Here is a 20,388-nt window from a genome sequence, read left to right as displayed (position 1 = left end):
GCTTTTCCCGGCTTTTCCAAATTCATTAAGAAGCAACTGATTGACTGACTGACTGACTGGTTGAATGACTACCAGCCCCATGGCTGAATGGCTAAATGGTAATCAGTTGCATTGCCTATCAAAGTCAAGTTTGAGAGGCCTTGAAGCCTCATTACGTGGAACCCTCCGCAGAGAATGCCAGACAAAATAAACGCAGAATGCTGAAATATTAATGGAAATTCCAGATAAACCGCAGTGCATCGCACATTGCATCTAATGAAATGCCATAAAAATTCAATTGCACAAAAAGATATTTCCACCCATTTCCCGCTTCAATGTTCAGGTAATTAAATATCACCGGCTTTCACTTTAATTCTGTACAAATGACTGAATAAAAGCTAATGGACCCCAGTGGAGCTGTCAGCGCAGCTGTAAAGGGAAACAAAGTTTCAAAATTATTTGCGGTTTCATCCATGAAATATTTAAATATATCTGCATTCGTTTGACAAAATTTTCGAATTAATTTTTAATGTTCTTTTTTTTCCCTTGCTGTTGCTTTGTTTTGTGGTTAGACAATCATGTCAAACATATAGTTTTTTGACGTGCTTGTGGTTTCTGTTGAAATTTGGAGTGCGATATAAGGATAAATAATTTGCTGGAAATGTTTAGACGATGATTAAAAGGGGAAATTTACTATTTTATAAGTGATAATCGTTTAATTTAAAACAAAACAAAATTTACCACTGAAAAATACACTCTCTTCTGCGTGTTTGATAACTCTTTGAGTAATTTTCGCGCCTGATTCAAGGTTGTTTTCAGGGAAGCGTTTTGCTCCATTTCCTTTTAACTCGCATCGCAAACAGTTTGCCCACTGATTCTGCCAATTAATCAAAGTTCTGGGGCCCTCACCCCCACAAAACCCATCATCATCATGGCCAAAAACGAGTCTAATTACGGCCATGTGTTTACACAGGAAAATGTGGAATAAACAGAAAATAAATAATTCATTTCGGGGCGACACGTCTGTCGTCTCTTCGTCCCAGTTCTGATGGCTGTCAATGGGAGTGTAAACATGTGTATTCCCATATTGATTTCATGTGCATTGATTAATAACGTAATGCCGGAATATGAATGCCAAATTTTGTGCAAATAGAATCAGTAATATTAACAAGGCCAATGGCCAACGACAATCTGCCACAACTCAGATGTTGTGTAATAAAGCAACTAATAAATGACAAGTTGCCAATCAGATGTTGCTCTATTGATTGATGTTGTTTAATCAATCATATGACAAAGGCTTCCTCCACAAATATGCATGTTCCGCATTACACCAAACTTTTGATTAAAACGCCTTCAAAATTCCCCACTTTACACGTGTTAAAGATATTTGTGGATATTTCCACTCTAGCCAAAAGTATTTCAAATATTTTTTAATCAACCTCGTTTAACTTTTATTGCAAATTAATACACAAATATTTTGGCGAGGCAAAAAAAATTACTCATTAAACACATTTTGTTGCTTAATTAAAAAACAAACCAAAAAAACAAAAGAAAGAAAGAGAAAAAAAACGTTATGAAAAATCAAATATCCCCTGGACCCTTTTTTAATATTGGTTTCCACGCACACTCACTGACTTTACCCCATTTACTCTCTGCAGAATAACGGAGCCCAACAATTGGCATCGGAAGCGACCGTTTACATAATGCTCGAGGATGTTAATGATGAAATACCGCTATTCACCGAACGCGAACAGGAAACGGTGCTGGAGGGCGAGCCGATTGGCACCAAAGTGACACAAGTGAATGCGATCGACAAGGATGGCACATTCCCCAATAATCAGGTGAGTGTAAAGGAGCGGGTGAAGGTGCGGGTGCAGTACCAATGCACTCGAACAGAATGTCATCGAATGGAGCTCGAATGGGACTCGAGTGGGGGTTGTAGGGTGTAGGGTGCATGTAGGTGGAATTGCCAGACGATTGCAGGAGCAAATTAATGGTTGGCGTACGATGAAGTCGCCAAAGAGAGACAGAGAAAAGAGAGTAAAAGCTATTGACAGGTGAGAAGATGGAGAGGTAATAAGAGAATGGTAATGGAGAAAAGGAAAGGGAACCAATTTCAAGGGGCAGATATCTGTATTATAAATGAATGACATTGTGGGTTTTATATTGAAGATTACTGGAGAGTGAAGATTGTCATGATATTACATATCTGATGAATGAATTATCATAGATAATTCTTCTATAAGCTAGTCCAAATATTATCCCCTAAATCCAATAAACTGTAACAACTTTCCATCTCAATGAGCACAACCCCCGCACAATGAATGAAAATTCAACCCTTTTTAAATTACTTTCATCATCTTGTTCCATGTTTCACTCGATTCTTGCTCCCAAATGAGGTTGCCAATTTATCTCCTTCTTAATTTTGTAACCCTTTCACGCTTTTGTAATTGTTTTTTTCTTATGGCTGTACGCCGTGTCCTTCGTCCTACGTCCGTCCATTTGGCCATCAGCTGGCAGCTGGCTAATAAATGTCAAAGAGTTAGCATTTTTGCACGCCTTCCAAGTGTGTGCTAAGCCCTTAGATGGCCCAGGCCCAGCCAGCGAGAGGGAAAAACGAATGCAAAATGCAGAACGGAGCTGCCCTTCTCCTCCTGGAGCACCCGGAGCGGTTGTCTTTTGTGCGTCCGATGATGTAGGGAGATGGCGGGTTGGACGTGGGATGTAGGGCCTTTCAGACAGACCCCTCAAGCCACACTCGCGATTATAATAATATGGCACTTTGGCGAGTGGTCGACGACGCGGCGTTGGCCATTCTTTTTACGGCCAACCACAGTTTGTGTCCCCAAGCCAAGTAATTTGCATGTACGCGTGAAATGTCCGCACTAATTAGCGTTTTCATTTATAGTCCCCGACCACACAGATCCCCGATTCATGGAGCCACCGCCTGAATGGCCCTGAACGGGACTCTGGAACTGGATTTGATTATCATTACCGTTCCGCTTTAATGTCTGCAAGGCGGTAATTAAATTTTCGCCCCACTCTCCGCTCACTCTCCTCGAAACTTAATTTTTAATTTGTCTCCTTTTGATGTTATGTGTGGCCCTGACCTGACCCATGGCAAGCGTAGGAAACCCATGCGAAGCCCATGTTTTAATTAACACGCAAAAATAAACACAAAATTCTACTTCCAGGTCTACTACTACATTGTCGACTCGCCGCGAAACGAGGGCAAAGAGTTTTTCGAAATCAATCTACAGAGCGGCGAAATCTTCACCAAAACCGTGTTCGACAGAGAGAAGAAGGGTGCCTATGCCCTGGAGGTGGAGGCCCGCGACGGTGCCCCCTCGGCGCGACCCAACAGCAATGGACCCAATTCAGGTGAGTGGCAAATAAGAATAATTCTCGTTGAGAAGTTTTCGGTAACCTCCAGTGGAAGAACAAAAATGTTGAACATTTTTCCATTCATGCAAAAATCGATGGTAAATCTGTTGAACTTTTGAAAGCGTTAAGATTGCGTAAAATGCATAAAATATTTCAGCAACAAATTCGTTAAGTTCTCCAGTGCAACCGAATTTCACTACAAATGGCAGCAAATAAATTGTACGCCGAAATTCCCCAGACCCAAAAACGAATTCGTTCTCCAAATATTGACCAGACCTAGAGCGAGTGGGTGGGGTTGGGGGTTTTATTTGGCTCCACATCAGGTTGTGTATCTGTGGGTGAGTGTGTTTAGTCAAGTGCATTTGGGGCATTTTATTTATGCGGCATGTTGGCCAGGCATTTGCCACACATTTGGTGTGTGGCGGAGCACCACCAGGACATCAAAAACATTTCACATCAGTCCCCCGACTGCGGACTGACGGCTGCCTCTGCTGAATGGCTAAGCTGGTTGGCAAAATATTTGACATAGGTGCGGATTGTCGAGCGAATGAGCGCACAGATTGCAAAACTAAAATCATTTAAAATTAAACGATTCACTTTAATGCCTTGGGACTTTCAGGGAATTCATTTCTGTCCTGTCTCAAACACAACAAATAAATAAAGAAACAATTAAAAGCAATGTCAGAAATGTCAGCGTACAAATTTTGATTGTTAGTTGTGCCCTATATTGTTACAACACATTTTGTTACAATATTTCAATGTGTTTTCCGCAAAGCCTTGGCGTCATTCTGTTGTTTGCTGTTCATTAAAAATTGCCCCTGAAATGGCAATCAATTTTTTGGTTCAGGCCACTTCTCATTCTCTGCCGAGTGCTGGAGCGTTGATTTTATTTTCTGTGTGTGTTTTTTTTGCGCTCTTTCTGCGGGCTGTTGAAATGCTTTTCAATTGTTTAATACATCGCTAAGCCGTACATAAGCTCGTGGTAAATGGAAACAGTGAAAAAAGTATATACATTCGAGTCTGTATAGATGTATGTACATATACAGGCACAATTGAAAATGATGTGCAATCAACACGAGCGCGTGGCAAGACAAGGCTTTTGGCCATGAAAAACGAAAATTAAAAAGTTTTCCATGTTTGTGTTTGTAAAGGGAAAATGGTTAGGGAAGTAGGATGGAAAAATGGGTGTAGGGGCAGAAGCACAGATGGATGTAAATTACAAACAGTTGCTTACAAAAATATTGATACTCAAGCTATGGGAAAGGCCGTAGCAAGTTGTTTGTGGAAAATTTGGGCGGGGTTTCTGGACTCTTCTCGAGTGGAGGCGAATGGGGCTCGGCAACAGCTTGCGGTTTTGCAATTTTGGCCAACACCAAACAGAGTAGGATCTTGTTTGGAGAACAGGCAATAAACTATTGTTAAATGTATGCTAGGCCATGGCTATGTGATGATTTGTTTCCGTTCTGCTCCAGTTTGTTTCCGTGTCCGTTTCTGTTTCTGTTTTCGGTTTCGTTTGCGCTTTTGCTGATGCAATGCCAAAAGTTGTTCCGGTTTTTAATTGATGTTTCACTATTTGTTTTTGCACGGCAACGGAACCCAACATTTGGACATACATTTTGTATATTTTGTGGGTGGAATGAAACATTTGTTTGCCAACCGAAAAATGCTGAAAGCGTACATTGTGAAACTTATTTTATTTTAAGGTGCCGTTGCTAGGGGTTTAAAGAAGAAATTGTACAATACATCAGCAAGAGCTAATATTTTTTGACTTGGCTGCTTTAAAACATTTGATTGTTGGCTTATGAGAATTTATAGAATTCTCTTTAGTTTTCCCTTTAAATTCATTCTTGGAACTGAATTGTTTGTATTTCATGCACGTCCACAGATAGTCCGTTGTCATAGCTCCAACTTTCTCATTTCATTTCTGTCTATGTCTGTTAACCCATAAATATTATGGAAACCTGCAATGTTTAGAGTAAATTTCATACAAACGAGTCGAATAAGAGACAAACGCAATAGTATTTTTCTTCTTTCTCTTTGTAGACTTTTATTTAATGTATTTCTATCTCGTCGTTTTGGCACCGTGTCCCAAGTCCTGAGTCCTCGGCTTTGTTCCGCTTCACTTCAATATTTGTCCTGTCACTTTTAGCGCTTCGCATTGGCATTTTGTTGTTTGCTTTTTTTCCCGAGCTTTATGCTCTTTGTTTGTCAAGTTTTCCATAGTTTTTCTTCTATTTGTTTTTATTTTTACCTGAATGCTTTCGCAACGCTTTGACTGCATTTGTTTGCAATTTCGCTTTCACCCCCCATTGTGTGGTTTCGCTGGATTCCGTTTTGCATTAGGAGCCAACTCATTTTATTTTTGGGTCTTTGAGCATTCCAGGCGACTTTCCCGACCAGCGACCTTGTGACCTCTTTGAATGTTTTCGGGTTGCTGTGTGGCCACAGCTGCGTTTTGCTTGCATTTTCCGCTTCATTTGGCAAGCAGACCCAAGGGAGGAAATCATAGGAAAAATCATTTGTTGCCTAAACAACAAACATATCTGTTATCCCAGCATCCCACACGCACACCCTGATATACAAATAAAGACACGCAGATACAGTTATCAATGGCTTGTTTTTCTTTCTATGTTTTTCTTTCGCTTGTTTTTCCCGTATCTGTGGAACGTGCTCTCTTTTAGTTATGCATACTTTTAGGCTTAGGAGAGCCATCGCCTGCACGTACCGCAGCCGTTTGGCTCCTTCATGCATAAATTGCGCCAACGGGCAACCGAAAACAGCAACAAGAACCTAAAGGTGCCACAGCCAGCCGAACACTTGCATACCCTTGCCGTTTTTCAGCTTTTAAAGTAGAGTTTATCTACCCCAAATTGGCATTCCTTCCTTTTTCACAAACATCCTGCCCAACTCATGGGATTCTCTGTAACCGATAGAGTAAATCCAACCAAAACAACAAACAAGCAAACAAAACATGACAAATGTCGAAAAGTTACATTTTAAGCATCAGTGAATTGGCCCAGAATGCATAGAAAAAGAGTTATCCGTTGGGGCGAATCTCTTTCTGCTCTCTCCAAAATTATTATTATTTATTCCTGCATTTGCCTTGGCTAGAAAATTTAGCCACTGCCAAGGGCAAATTAATCCCTTCCTTGACACTCGTAAAAATCGCATTAAATGAAACAAGCAAAATTTGCATGATACGCCAGAGTGGACGGCCAAGGGCAGAAAGCCCTAACAATAGCCCAATTGTTACACACATCATAAATTCACAGGCAAAATTGGGAGGAAGTCTCTCCCGAGCGCCCCCTCTCCCTGTGTTTTCTTGGGGTACGTACACCCTTCAGGGCATAAATGTTTTCCAGCAGTTGTCTAATTTCTGGGGCGGAAAGAAGTGCTCGTAAAAAATGTTCAGGCACATAAAAATCCACTCCCAATACAGAGAGCCATAACCATTGAAGGTTAGGGCTAAAAGTAAGGAAAAAACTATGGGAACCTTCTAAACGTTCTCATATCATATTCGATAATGTTTTCATGTCCTGCCACGTCCTTCCACCCATTCAATTTATGGCCTTCTTGCCTTTTGGCACATCAAAATTTTGTGCTCGACTCTTAACTATTTGTAAATAGTTTGCTGAATTCTTGGGGTTTTCGCATTTCATTTCAACTTTAAACTGTTTCTCGCATATTGCGCACACGCAGTGATGTCATCGAAGTCATCGAACAATAAATGGTCGCCAAGTCGGGAATTTCCTTTGCAGCCAGAGACCATTAATCTTGATTGCCGCACTCCATCATTTATGATCGATGTTTGAGCGTTGTTCTGTCCGGTATAAATTGATTTCTGCGTTAGGGCAACTCCAAAAGAAAACTCTTGACTATCTACATATATTTTCGATGTCAATTTAATGTGCATTTGATTTTTATCCAAATTTAACAATGTTTTTTCCTCTTTCTCATTGCAGGTATGTAAAAAGAAACTTTTTTATTAGAAATCAGTTGAGAAAATTCGAGTTTGACAAATAGCGGGTATGTTGAATGTTTTTATTTATGAATAGGAAAAGTACTAACAAGTTTGGGCTGTTGAAAAAAGGTAGAAGAACGCATAAATTGTGCCTTAATTAGGCTTTTAATGTTAGCAGGGGCTATTTATATTTAATTGAAAGGAAAGACATCGTGGGATAAACATGTTGACAATTTAAAGGAAGGTTTATTGTCTACGTAGTAAATTAATGCCAGCTACTTTTACTTAATTTAGGCTTTACTTTACTTACTGCAAAACAGGACGAACACACTAATAAAAACTGCATCTTAAATTGTGAGAATATGCCAATTGTAAGCTTCTTAGTATGGATTTATTCCTTTAATTAGATAAAAGACAGAGAAGCTTATATTGAAAATGTTGATAAATCATACTCTATTTTTGAAACTAAAATGTAAAGCCATTTCATTACTCCATCTAATTAATCACCTCTTCTGCACACTCCTTCATTCGTTTTCCAAGTGCAAGAAAACTATTGTAAATTATATTGTAAGTCCACATAAACACTCTCCATGTCTGAGTCGCTTTAATCGGCTCCTAAATATAAACTCTTGGAAAACTCTCAACCCTTTCGCAATCGATTTGCTCAGCCAATTAGATAATAGTCTCTGACAATTCCCAGACTGTTGCACTTATCCCTGTTGCACAAGAACAATGCCAGATAGATATGCACTGTTAATATTTGTGCAGAGCTACGCCAAACAATTTGTCAAAAGCAAGCCCCAGGCACTGGGTCGGCCAGAGGGAGGAAAAAAGAGTTGAGAGAGAAAAACGATGAGGAAAAACATTTCTGAACACTCACACGCTATCCGTCTCGCTCTCTCTGTGTCTGCGTGTGTAGAAGAAATCATGAAAAATGGCATTTCCGCATTGCCAACTTCATTTCCGTTTTTCCATCCTTCCGAATGGTCAGAGAGTGGCAACAAGTCAACAAGTTGGCCCAAGTGGCAGCTGCATTTACCAAACGCTGAAGAGGCCCCGACAACCAACGTCTTGAGGAATGCCCAAAGCTTGAGGAGAGCTGAAAGCCCCCCGGACAACTGTATAAAGTAGAGTCTAGAGAAAGGAGGAGCCTGTGTCCGAGTTCGCGTCGAGTAAAGTAAACGCAAATATGTACTTTCGACCATTAAACAAAGCACAGGATGGCAGGCACTTGGGCCAATTTGCAGCGTTTTCTGGTAACCGCCTGATAAACAACTTGAAATATTTAAGCGCTCTTTATTCGCCAGTCCCTTAACCCAGTTCGCACTCGCACTGTTGTACTTGGAGCATCTTTAATTTGCATAAATCGCCTTTAATTCGGGGAAGCATATTTAAAGACTTAGCCCCCCCAGCGACAGTGGGGTTCCCTGAAATAGACACTGAGCAGAGTCAATTGCGTTTTCTAGAGCAATAAATCTTGGAGATTATTTTAATTTCATGCAAACTATTTCAAGCTGAGCTGCGTTGAGATGCCTGTCAACAACTTTTGCGACTCCTCGAGAGCGGTGTCCCACCAGCCACCATCACATAGCAGCGGCAGAACAGAGACAACACTGAGCGGGGAACAGTACCAAAAAGATAACAAAAAGTTGCCGAACCAACACAAAAAAAATTGACAGCCGCCAGAAGCGAACACTGACTGAAACAAAATGAGGTTAAAGTCCACAAACGCACACACACACACAGAGAGGTACGAAGCTGAGAACGAAGTGCGAAACTTCGTTAATTACTCGCGGTTCTGAGAACCGCTTTCACTATGTTCCTCTCTCTCTCCTTAACAGAGTGAGAGCCGAAAGGAGAAGTTGGAGCTCTGTTAAATCCAATGAGGAGTGTGGATTTCTTTTGACATGAATGTTAGCATTCCATCTGATTGAATTCTGCACAGTTGTCTAACATTCTGCAAGTCCAACATTTTCTGTTTATGTATCAGAGAATTACTTAACAGAAGCGGAACGAAACGGATTCCATTTACTGACAGAACTCTGTTAGGAAAGGCACTTCTGTAAAACCTGCTAAAGGGAATGCTTTCCCGAAATGTAACAGCTGTGACAGCAATTCCCCTATTTAAGCTTTAACAGTCAATGAGGGGAAATATCTGAACCGGCATCTACTGCAATCAGAGCACTAACAAACATTTCACAGATCGAAAGGAGAAATACTGTTAACAACAGTCCCTCAGTGCACTGCCCCAACATACGAGTATGGGTTTAACATTCGAAATAGTGTTTGCTGTAACATTTTCTCTCACAAAATAAACACGACTGCTCTCTCTCTCTCTCTCTTGTGGACCGCATGTTAAATCAATTCGTGTGCCTGCCGCACTCTGAACTGTTGGCACTCCCATATCGCATGAACGGGTTAACAGTGCCGGCTTTTGGGCAGGTCTTTGAACTTTTTCGCCCCAACTATTCGTCTATATGGGTGTGTAGTGTTTGTGTGAATGGGTAAGGACTCTTTGGTGGCACCTCCCCTCTCTCCCCTACTGACGACTGCTGTTCATGGCGCTTCTGGAGGGCGCTTCTGAACATGTTGAGCAGCCGTCGAAGCGCAATGCAATGAAATGCATCCTTATGTGCCATCAAAAATGCGAATCTGTTGAATGGGCGGATGCGGAGAAAGAGTGTTAAGTGCTATTTGATGATCATATTAATGCAATTTTCATTCGCCCTGACCTTGACACCCATCCGCATATCCATTTTCCTTTTTTGCAAGAGATTTCATTTGATTCGAGTGCTCAATGGCAGTAAAAATGAGTGAAATCCTTTAAGGTGCAGCATGTCCTTGACAGCTCGACCGCCTCCCAGCAGGAGGCAGCTCTTTGAACTTGGAAAATGAATTGAAAAAGAGGGACTTTTCCTTTGTGGGCGTGTCTGGGCCCTCCACCCCAGCCAACTTGAGTGGAATATTTATGGCGCAGCACTTTGGGCCCACTTTTCAATAAACTGCTTAGTCGCTGCCAGGGCAGCCCACACACACAGAGGTTCGAGTACGCGTACGAGTATCTCCTGCATCCTTTGGTGATTTATGGATAGGGTGGCTTCACACCCTTGCATCTTGTTGCTATCAAAAGTGCAAATAAATTACACCTTTTGGCCGCGAAGGCAAAGAACTGCCCATTCGGCACAATGCAAGACTACAACAAAGGAACATGCATGGAGGGCTCGTGCCGAAAGGAAGTTCAGGCGACATTCACTCCTTAAGGTGCATTCTCATTGTGGTGGCGGCCTGAAGCCTAAGCGTTTTCTGATGAGGCGACGCACCTGTAGCCCCACTTAAAGCCATGCAAATCGAAGTTCCCACAGACATTCTCCAATGGATTCAATTACGTATCAACATTTCCCAGACATTTAATTAACATTCTTGGGGGCAAGTGTTTCAGGAATTGTTTTAATTGCCACAAGAATTTGCAGGTAGTTAGTTGGTGGTAGTTATTCGAGGAATTTGCTTGTGGCCTGCGTTGCCCATTAACGTGGCCCTGTCATTCAGTCAGTCTCCCATTCACTTTGACATCGTGGGGGACGCCTTCAAACGTAAATGACACGTGTCAAAAGTCAGCTGCAGAAAGTGGCAACAACACCAGTGGCACACCTACACACACAGACGCATTTAATTGTTAGCGAAGCAGAAATTTCTTCTCACCAATAGCACTCTCTATGGCAAAGAGTCCAAAGACTTTTTCATCAACTTTCTGCTAAAATAGTTCGTTAAAGGCGCAAAAAGTGATCGATGAACTGCGAAAGTGAAACTCTCTTTGAAGCTCTTTTCAAAGAGCATTTCAACTGCTAGCAATGTTATAAATTTCCTCCAGTGGTACATACACTTTTTAGGACTCAAGATTAACATCGCCCACGCTGCTTAGCACCTTTGTGGAGCTCCCAAATGATTAATGACAGCGATTTTGCTCGACGCCTCAAGGCCGGTGGGTGGGAAAGTGTTTTTCTTCTTCCTGTCCAGCCATGATGGAAATCTACTTGTTGGCGCCAGTTTTTGCTGATGGACACGGACTGTGAGCCAATCAAAATTTTGTAGAGCGGGGAAAGCTCTCTTCCAGAGCTGGAATGATTACCGAAAAGGCGGATGATTACGTTGTCCGCCACTTGAGCTTTTGCCGACTGGCCTTTTGCATAAATTAAGCATCTCAAAGGTTAAGCGCTCATCAGAAGCAGTCTCCCCACGCACATAAAGGATTCTCTTTCCGGGTTCTCCTCTCTCAAAGTTATCTTTTGCTTCAAAACTTTTGCCGAACCAAAAAAAAAGGAAAAGGCAAACCCGAAGCTGCACGCAGCTCATCAATTGTCAGATGCAAATGCAGGGAGAAGGCAGGCGAATGCCTGGCAAATTAGTGGAGGATTATGCTAGGAATTGCCGGGAGATAGAGGCTGCCTATCACAAAGCCCGGCCAGAAACTTCAGGTAACGCTAACCCCCTTCTGGCTACAATATGGAATGCCAAAGAGCGAATAGAGATAGACAGAAGGAGAGAAGCAGGCAACAGGAACGTGCAACAGCAGTCGTCGTTTGTCGGCATTTGTCACGTGCAGTGACAGCCAGTGGCAAGACCTCACCCCCGCAATGCTGTTCTGGTGCGGGTTGGGCTCCTGCCCCCATCGGTTTGTTTGGGAATTTGTGTGCAGCACCATTTGATTGAAAGGCGTTGCGATTGTCGCTGCTGCCACGTTGCAATATCTAACCTACAAACCCAAAAACAAAAAAAATAACCATGAAAAACCAGGAAAGTAGAGGGAAAAAGAGGAAAGAATGGAAATGGAAACTGCTCTCAATCAAGCCAGTCAGTGAGTCCGCCAGTCGGCCAGTCAGTCAGTCAGTGAGTCAATCAGGCAGTCAGTCATGCATTCAATTATCCAATTCAATTCATTTGAACACGTTGCACTCGAAATTATTGCGCAAGCTCTTGTTGAAACAACCTGATGAGAAGGAGGCCCAAATTGAAGAGCACACAGCAAACAGGAACCGTGGAAACTGTTGACTCTGGCAAAGGGAAAAGGGAAAATGCATTTTACAGATAATTTAAGGGATGCAAAACTAGCAATGCACTCACATTTGATGTGCGACTTAACTGTTAAAACGCTAATTAAGGATTGTCCACGAGTCCATGGTCCGACTGTTCCACTAAATTTCCACCATTTACTTCCATTTCTATCATAATTAAATCAGCAAAGTGCTAAAACGAAATATTGCCTAAACAGGCATTTTTTATGGCTTGTAATAAGGGTAATTAGAGCGACCCAAAGTACCGCAAAAAGCGAAAATCCAAATACAAAATAAATTACAAAGGATACGTAGAAGTAGGAGCATGTGGAGGTGGATGTGGATTTGGCACCTACACGTGCTAGTAATTTAAATAACCTCCTAACCAACTTGCTTGCTTCGTTTAGGGCCATACAAATTGCATTTCACTGGTGGACAAAAAAAAGAGAAAGGAAACCAGGTCAGCGCAACAAATATTTCGTATACGCCGCTGCCATGTGTACCCAGAGCGTTTAATTGATTTTTGTGCGTTCAACGGCCAAAAAAATGCTGCCTACCTACCCAAAAAAATAGTGGAAAAACGCTAGTGACATCAATGCCTGGACAAGTATTGAATAGGAAAAAGATATATGTGTGTGTGCTTTGGCCATTGCTTTATATGGTGGATATATTTGATGGATGAAAGCCAAAGCTAAACCTACAGAGCTGGGACCCATTGTGGCCCAATACGGCTAATAAATTGACATTGACACTTTTTTGGGGTAAATCTTTAAAGCTATTTCCAACATTCAATCAGGAAAAAATCTCCTAAAATACACACATATGAAAGTGGAATTCTGTTCGCTTTTTTCTGTGCATTCAATGCTTCGGTGGTACCGCGGGCTGTCCATGAACCAGTTCAAAACGCATAAAGTGTCAACTTTATCATGAGACCGCAGCCGGGGGACACCTTCTGGGGCATGCAACACTCGCTTCTGCCACCTTTTTCAGTACGGAAGCTACAAAATATTACCGAAGCGTGCACATTTCGCACATTTATCGGTAGAGGTCAGCCTCTCGACCAAAGGTGTTGGCCTCGGCATGGTGTATGGCTTCTTTCATTTCCAGCCAAAAATCCTGCAGACACCAAAGCCTGACAATATGCGTGCCATAGAATGTCAGAAAATGTGGTAAATATGCATTTAAGGAAATGCTTGAAAGAAGAATAGTTGATAGGAAGAAGAGTGCATTAGGAGAATTTTGAATCTACATTTAATAAAAATGTATAATCACTTAATTAGTTGTAAAGTAGGAAAATAACATTTTGGACCTTCATTTTGGCCACTTTTCGATATAATTTGAAGCACTATCTTCTTGTACCTTTTTTCTTACACCAACAAGAAACCCAATTTGCTTGTCACTGCCCGAACAACAGGAAAAAGTGTCAATGTAGAAATCTAACAATTTAATTAAAAACTTTATGGCAACATGTCGCTCTCGTACTGCTCCTTCCTACTACTAACAAAAGAGAAACAAGAAAAAATACTTCATAACTTCTGTGGCTGACAATTGTGTGGCTCGGGCAAAGCGGTTCGGAGTCGAGTCGAGTCAAATAGAAAAGAAAATAAGGTAAAGCTGAAAATATTTTTCATGTAACCAATAAAAGCATAAAGTAGACCAAGTCCTCTAGCGCTGCTGGAATGGAGATGAGGATGGCAATGGAGTTTTGCTCTTGATATATTGTCATAAACGTTGACGAAAGGCAAACATCGGAATCACAAGCTGGAAAATCATCCTCATGAAAGCAAAACAAAAAGCCAGACAGTCACACAGTTACGCCACACACTCACACAGATACAGCACACACACACAAATACAGGGAGACAGCTACAGCTACACAGCTGCTACTGACAGTGGGAAATCACATGAAAACAACATGTCGCTGACATCGAGAGTCGGGGGGGGACTGGCGTGGTGTGTGGCGCCTGAGTGGATGAATTTTCCACCCATCCCACAAACTTTTGAGACTTGAAAAACTTTTCCAATGCTCGATATAGCTACACAAAAAATAAAAATAAAAGAGCACATAGAAGAGAGAAAAAAGGACAACAAAAAGTTTTCACATATTTTACTTACAATTAAATGCAATTGTTCGAGGCTCGCAGTCAGAAAGGGAGCAAGCAACGTGGCCCACGACTCTCTCTCACTCTCTCTCTCTTTGGGAATTTATGATTCTTCAGCGAACGCCGAGCGCGTAAATTATGAAAATCCACTTAAACTTGCGCCAAAAGCAGAAAACCGCCAAAGGTGATGGGGGATGTGGCGGAGATGCGTAAGGCAGTATCGTATCTGGGGGCTAACGAAGCAAAACAAAAGTCGGAACGAAGAGGCTAGACAGGACTTTCGTTGCTGCTGCTGTTATAATTGTGGTCTTCCCTTGCTGTGTTGGCACTTTTCCTTCGACGCTCCCTTTGTGCAGTGCAAGCAGACGGAAAGCCACGGAAAAAAAGCAGCAAAGAGCATTACGATTTTCATCTGACATTGGAAATTGTTTCAAGATGAGGCTTAAAAACATTTCAACATCAATTAAGATTATGAGAAGGACTTATCAATAATAATTAATAGGTGTGAGGATAATAAATATTAATGGGAATTACAAAATCTATTGAAATAAATTATTTAAAAGCTCTGTACATTTTCGATTGTACTTGTACATTTTGCGTCCATTCAACCATTTTCTTTGTGTAATATTCGTACTACGCACAGCTGTCGCCTTCAAAATTCTTTGAACAAACAGTCGAAACTCACGACATGTGAAACATGATGAAAATATGGAGTAAAGTTAATTTTTGTGCTTCATTTCTTCTTACTTTTATTCAAATTGTATGTAAATTTTGTGTTGTTCCTTAGAAGATTAAAACACAATACATAAGGGAGACGACATCATAATGAAAATACTTAACTTTTTGTTTGTTGTTTTACATTTTTCATTACCCCTAATTAGTTATGAAAATGTCCTTTTAATTACGGCCATAATTAAGTCTAATGAATTTTAATTGTTTGCTGTGCCTCCATCATGCAAATATTATTTAATCAAAAACAACTGTTAAATATTTTCCACAATTGTTATTCGCTGTCATTATGGTTGATTGTCGTCTGTCCGTCTGTCAGTCAGCGCCTCTCTCTCTGTACTTCTGTGTGTCATTCAGTAGCCGCTCTGTATGTCGGCATCTGTCATTTCATGCGGTTTCCGTCAAAAGTTTAATATCCACGTGTGTGTTTGTAATTGAAACCCCATGTTCCAGGTGTAACTGAGGGGTGATAATTGCTGGAACAACTCCCCGCATTGTACATAATTATTCAGACTCGAGCTCAGTTAATTAAAGACGCCGTTCCTTTCCGAGACTGCAACCATTTAAAGAAGTAAATACTAGAGTTGTTTTTGGTAAGAAATAGTGGAACCAATTTAGGTCAAAAGATGCATAAAACTGTCGACATAACTCTTAGGTTCAGCGTCGAGTGTCTCCAGACACACTCGTTTTTTTCGTCTTTCTCTCTTTTGGGGAGTGGAGTGGCGCGGCAGAAAACAATTGCAATTACCAATTAGAAGTTTCTGGGCATTCCCTTCTTCTCTCTCGCATCCCCAGCGGAAACAATTTCATTGCAATTTTTGATTTATACGCCATGAAGTCGCAGACAAAGACGCTGTAACCAAAAAATGGAGCAGCCAAAGAGAGAGAAAGTTTCATATAAATCAAATCCAGCAATGCGTAACAATTTTGGTTAAAATGTAACTTTTTTTTTTACAAGAACTTCAAGTGCTTACATTGAAACAAATATAATGATTGAATAATAATAATAATGGCAGTTAGTTAGGAGTTTTTTCTCTTGTTTCATTAAATCCTACAACTTCCAAGTTAATTCGTGTATTTGTTATACCCTAAATGGCTTTCATAAAACTTTTACAGTTAAAATTTCAGTTAAGTTATTATCTTTTTGCCGTGCATTAATTAAAATTCCGCGTGCAGCGAGAATCGCAGCCACAAACATGCAAAATTATTAATATTAACTAATTTAGTGAGGGGTGTGTGGACTGGTACCACATGTGGGATGTGGGATGTGGGTTGTCAACGCAAATTTTCCGTGTCGCATGCAACAAGGCAGAAGAAGTGACGACCCTTCGCCCAGAGCAGCACTGTCCCTGTCACCCCCACTTCTTCGACTCCGCTCAACAGCTCAACGCTTTTGACTTTTAATATGCAAGCAACACAAAACCATCTCCAGGACCCTACCTCTGCCTCTGCTTCTGCTTCAGCCTCTGCCACATCCACATCATGTTTTGTTGCAGCTGAAATTATTTTGTTGGAGCAGCCCCGACGTTGAGTGTTGCTTTGTTTGAAGAGGCAGCAGCACCTCCGCCCCATTCTATCACCCACTATAAATTTATGGGTGCCTCCCTCATGGTATGGTCTTTTATTAAAGTTTTTGCCACATTTTGTTGCTCTTCTTTGGAGGTCCTGCCACGAGCCACGAGCTCCTGCTCTTTCTCTGGCAATTTCTCATATGCAACAAAATTTGCATAAAAAATAAAACATCAGCAGCCACGCCGAAAAATTGTTGCGTTGGTATTTTTCTTTCCATTTCCTCCCTTATTCAGTGTGTGTGTGTGTGGGAGGTCCTGTGTTCATGTTGTTATTTTTACAGTTTGGTTACCCTTTTGGCCCCCGACTCATAAAGATATATATGCAAATTCTGTTCCACTTGGCCCACGGCCTTCTAGCCGTATATGAGTTGGCCTAATCATGTGCCACTCAGTCAGTCATCCCATCATATGGCATGAGGTTGGAGGACAGGCCGGGGACAGGCGCACTGGCGGTCAGATTATCCTGGTAAATGGGTAAACATGTTTGGATCTTCGTCGCAAAGTTTTATCATTACCGAAATTCACTTTTAATGGATAATGAATCGAGGATGAATCCAATTTAATGAGAGGGTTAACTTTTTGGAAAATTCCCTATGACTCTTCTGAAAATTCGGTATACAAATAAGAATTTTATGCGATATTTACCAAACCCTAAATTGCACAAAAAATGGGTAAAATTACAACTCCCAGCAGGGAGTAGCTAAGTAAAGATACGGATAAAAAAGAGGCACATATTGTGAACCGCATTACAAAGTCTAAACTATTATAGGGAAAATAAGCATCTATCAAAGAAGACATTGTAGAAAATAGAGATATGAAAGACGTAGTTATGGCAGCATAAGCTCGAAGGCAAAAAAAAAACCCAACAAACAATCAACACAACAAAAAATATGAAAACCTAACAAACTACACTTAAAAAACACGCAACAGAAACAGAAAAACATTGAGAACGGGTTCAAAAATGCATCACTTGTGCCACAAGTTGCGAATTCATTTTGAATTTTTCGACTGCAAAAAGCTACAGACAAAAAACCCTTTTCACAAAGGCCGCGAAATTGCAGTCGAACCACGCCCACACTCTGCCGATGCAGCTCCAAATATAAAGCGAACGAAAAAACGAAAGCCTTTGTTAGCATAAAGTGGAACATGTGTGTGTGTGTGTGCAGCTCCTTTTTTTGGGATGTTTTTAGTCCTTCTTTTAGTGCGCCACATGGATTATCCATGGGATTATCCTCTGCAGCATGACTGCGTTTTAGTGGAAATTTCATTCTTGTTTGAGTTGAAAAGGCAATAAGATGAGAGCCAATGTGTCCTGAAATGTTTTCCATTCTTCAGTGTACTTTCCTTCAATTTCCCCCCTCAAGTTTCTTCACGTTTTCTTTCCCCCACGCGCCAAAATAAAACTTGCAATTTGACTAATTGAAAATGTGTTTGCAAAAGCAAGAAAAATAATTTCCATAATTTGATTTTCTCCCTTCCCTCCAAGTTGCTCTCTCTCGCAACAGTTTGGCGCCTGAGTAAATTTCAAATAACAATAAAACAGAAAACAAAAACAAAAAAATATGGCGAAAATTTACAAAATTAATTAAAAAAAAAGGGGAAACCAAAGGGATGAGTTGTCTCCTATGGATTTTGTTGTTGCGGCGGCCCCTAATTGAGTTCATCAACAAAATTTGTTTTCTCGTTTTTCCACGCGTTGGTTTTCCCATGTAATACGCTTAAGGGCAGGGGCTGGTCCGCCCCCAACCCCCTTGCGGGGAGCTTAAGTGTAACTTCAATTGTTGATCGTATTTGTGTGCGTAATCCGATGCGCTTAGTCGTTGTGGGCTTCCACACGTGTATGCCGGTGGAACAATGCCACTGAAAATGTTTCCCGGCATTTTGGGATTTATCTTACATTTCAATATTCCCCAAATTTAACTGCAACTTTAAGCGGGAAAGCTGGAAACGTTGCTTCAATTGAATAAGTTTGAAGTTTTTAAAGAGGGAAGTTCGGTTAATTCCCAAAAAGTTTGCACCTTTAAAAGGCAAACATAAACACGATTTGGGCAGCATTTGGGCACTTAGCCATGGAGGAGTGCTCCACTCTATGGAAAAAGTAAACCAAATGCAAATACAAATACAAACTCAAATACAACCGCAAACAAAACGGAAGCAAAGCGAAATCCTGTCTCCGAATGAGCAAACAATGGTGGATATATACGAATATGTGTGTGCCCAAAAGGGTTCAGGTGGGGTCAGAGTCAGCTGTGGTCCAGAAGGGGTCTCCGGACGGGTCGGGTCTCCGGACGGCTGGCATGTTGGTGTCAAAACAACAAATTGTTTTATAATGCGAGGGCCCCAACCGAAACCCAGACAAAGGGCAAATACAAAACCCACTCACACACTCCTCCTACCGCACAGAGAATGGAAATGGAAGTACTCGCTCACACACACACACAATGGGAAATCGAGACTCCAACCAGCCTCGCCCCATTGAACAGCCAGAGGCGTGGTCAGCACGTGGGAAATGACATTTTTCTCGAGAGCGAAGCAGGCTTATTGTTCACATTGTCTAAGCTTAAATAATTTGCTCCGGCCAAATGTCACACGGCAAAAGGTTCCGCACAATTTTTGCACCCAAAAATCTGCCCCCGATGGCACAAAGTGGAACTTTTGTTTCTGCAATTTTTGGTCGTGAAAGGCAGCGGCGAAAAGCTCCCGTTGAAATGCCTTCAACAAAGCGAAGCATAACTAATTGCTGCAGCGTGCTCGACCTCTCCTTTTTTTTGTTTGGTTTTGTTTTGGGGATACCCAGCAGTACGTGATGACAAAGGGAATAGTCGATTGTGGGTGTGGTGCGCAACAGCCATTAGAAAAATGTTCTGTATGCAGTCTTGGCAACTTTGATCATTCAATTTCTAGTGGGTATCCCTTAAGTCGTAACAAAGACTACAGTTCCAGCACTTCTTTCTCTTCATTTTTTTGTTGTGTGTTTTTTTTTCTCTAGTTCTCTATGGCTGTCTCAATTGTTTTTGCGTTACCAACCACCTGCCTGTCGAACAATTTTCCAGCAAAAAGGAATTTGTTATTGGCTTTCTTTCTGCCATGTTCGTTGGGTCCGTATAACTGAAATTTTGCAGTGCACTTCAACGTGGCGTTTGCTTCTGTTGCATATTTTGCAATATTAAATAGTTTTTATTTTTTAACATATGTAAAATATAGTACTGTGCCGCCCGCAAAGGTGTCGGCATTGAATAGATGCTGAAAAGCTGGAAGAAAAACATAGTTTATTTCGATCTAAAGGTGGCGAATTCATTGAGTTGTCACCTCGACAGGTCGCAAATTGGCCCGGACTAATGCAATTGAGCAACTGTTCGGCGGAGGGAGAGGGTGTTTCCGTGTGTGCTCCTGGAGAGAGTTGTTGGAATGTCTCGCCCCGTAAATTGGCATTCATTTGCATTACCGTAAAAAGTTATTTGCACATGCATGTGTGCACTTGGCCCGAGACCCAGCCAGCCGCACGCTCCAACAAATTGCAGCTACTAAAGCGCTAAAACGTGACGACAGACGATTGCAAGGAATGGAACAGGTATGGTATTGGGCTTTACAGAAGGATAAGGCTGGGTTTTTGG

The 20,388-nt window shown here is 41.4% G+C and overlaps 1 protein-coding gene across 13 annotated transcripts in view; it reads left to right on the top strand.

Moving 5' to 3' along the window:
• The window catches only part of LOC117902199 (neural-cadherin), a 139,859-nt gene that overhangs the window by 73,717 nt on the left and 45,754 nt on the right, over positions 1–20,388 (top strand). For all 13 annotated transcript variants that reach the window (XM_034813412.1, XM_034813410.1, XM_034813408.1 and 10 more), the window contains 2 exons: positions 1,638–1,820; positions 3,174–3,360. In XM_034813412.1, coding sequence (XP_034669303.1) covers positions 1,638–1,820; positions 3,174–3,360 — 370 coding nt within the window. The remainder of the gene's footprint in view (positions 1–1,637; positions 1,821–3,173; positions 3,361–20,388) is intronic.

The sequence above is a fragment of the Drosophila subobscura genome, chromosome U (assembly GCF_008121235.1).
Source record: "Drosophila subobscura isolate 14011-0131.10 chromosome U, UCBerk_Dsub_1.0, whole genome shotgun sequence".
In the NCBI taxonomy this organism is placed as follows: Eukaryota; Metazoa; Arthropoda; class Insecta; order Diptera; family Drosophilidae; genus Drosophila; species Drosophila subobscura.
This window is presented reverse-complemented; position numbering and strand designations above follow the sequence as displayed.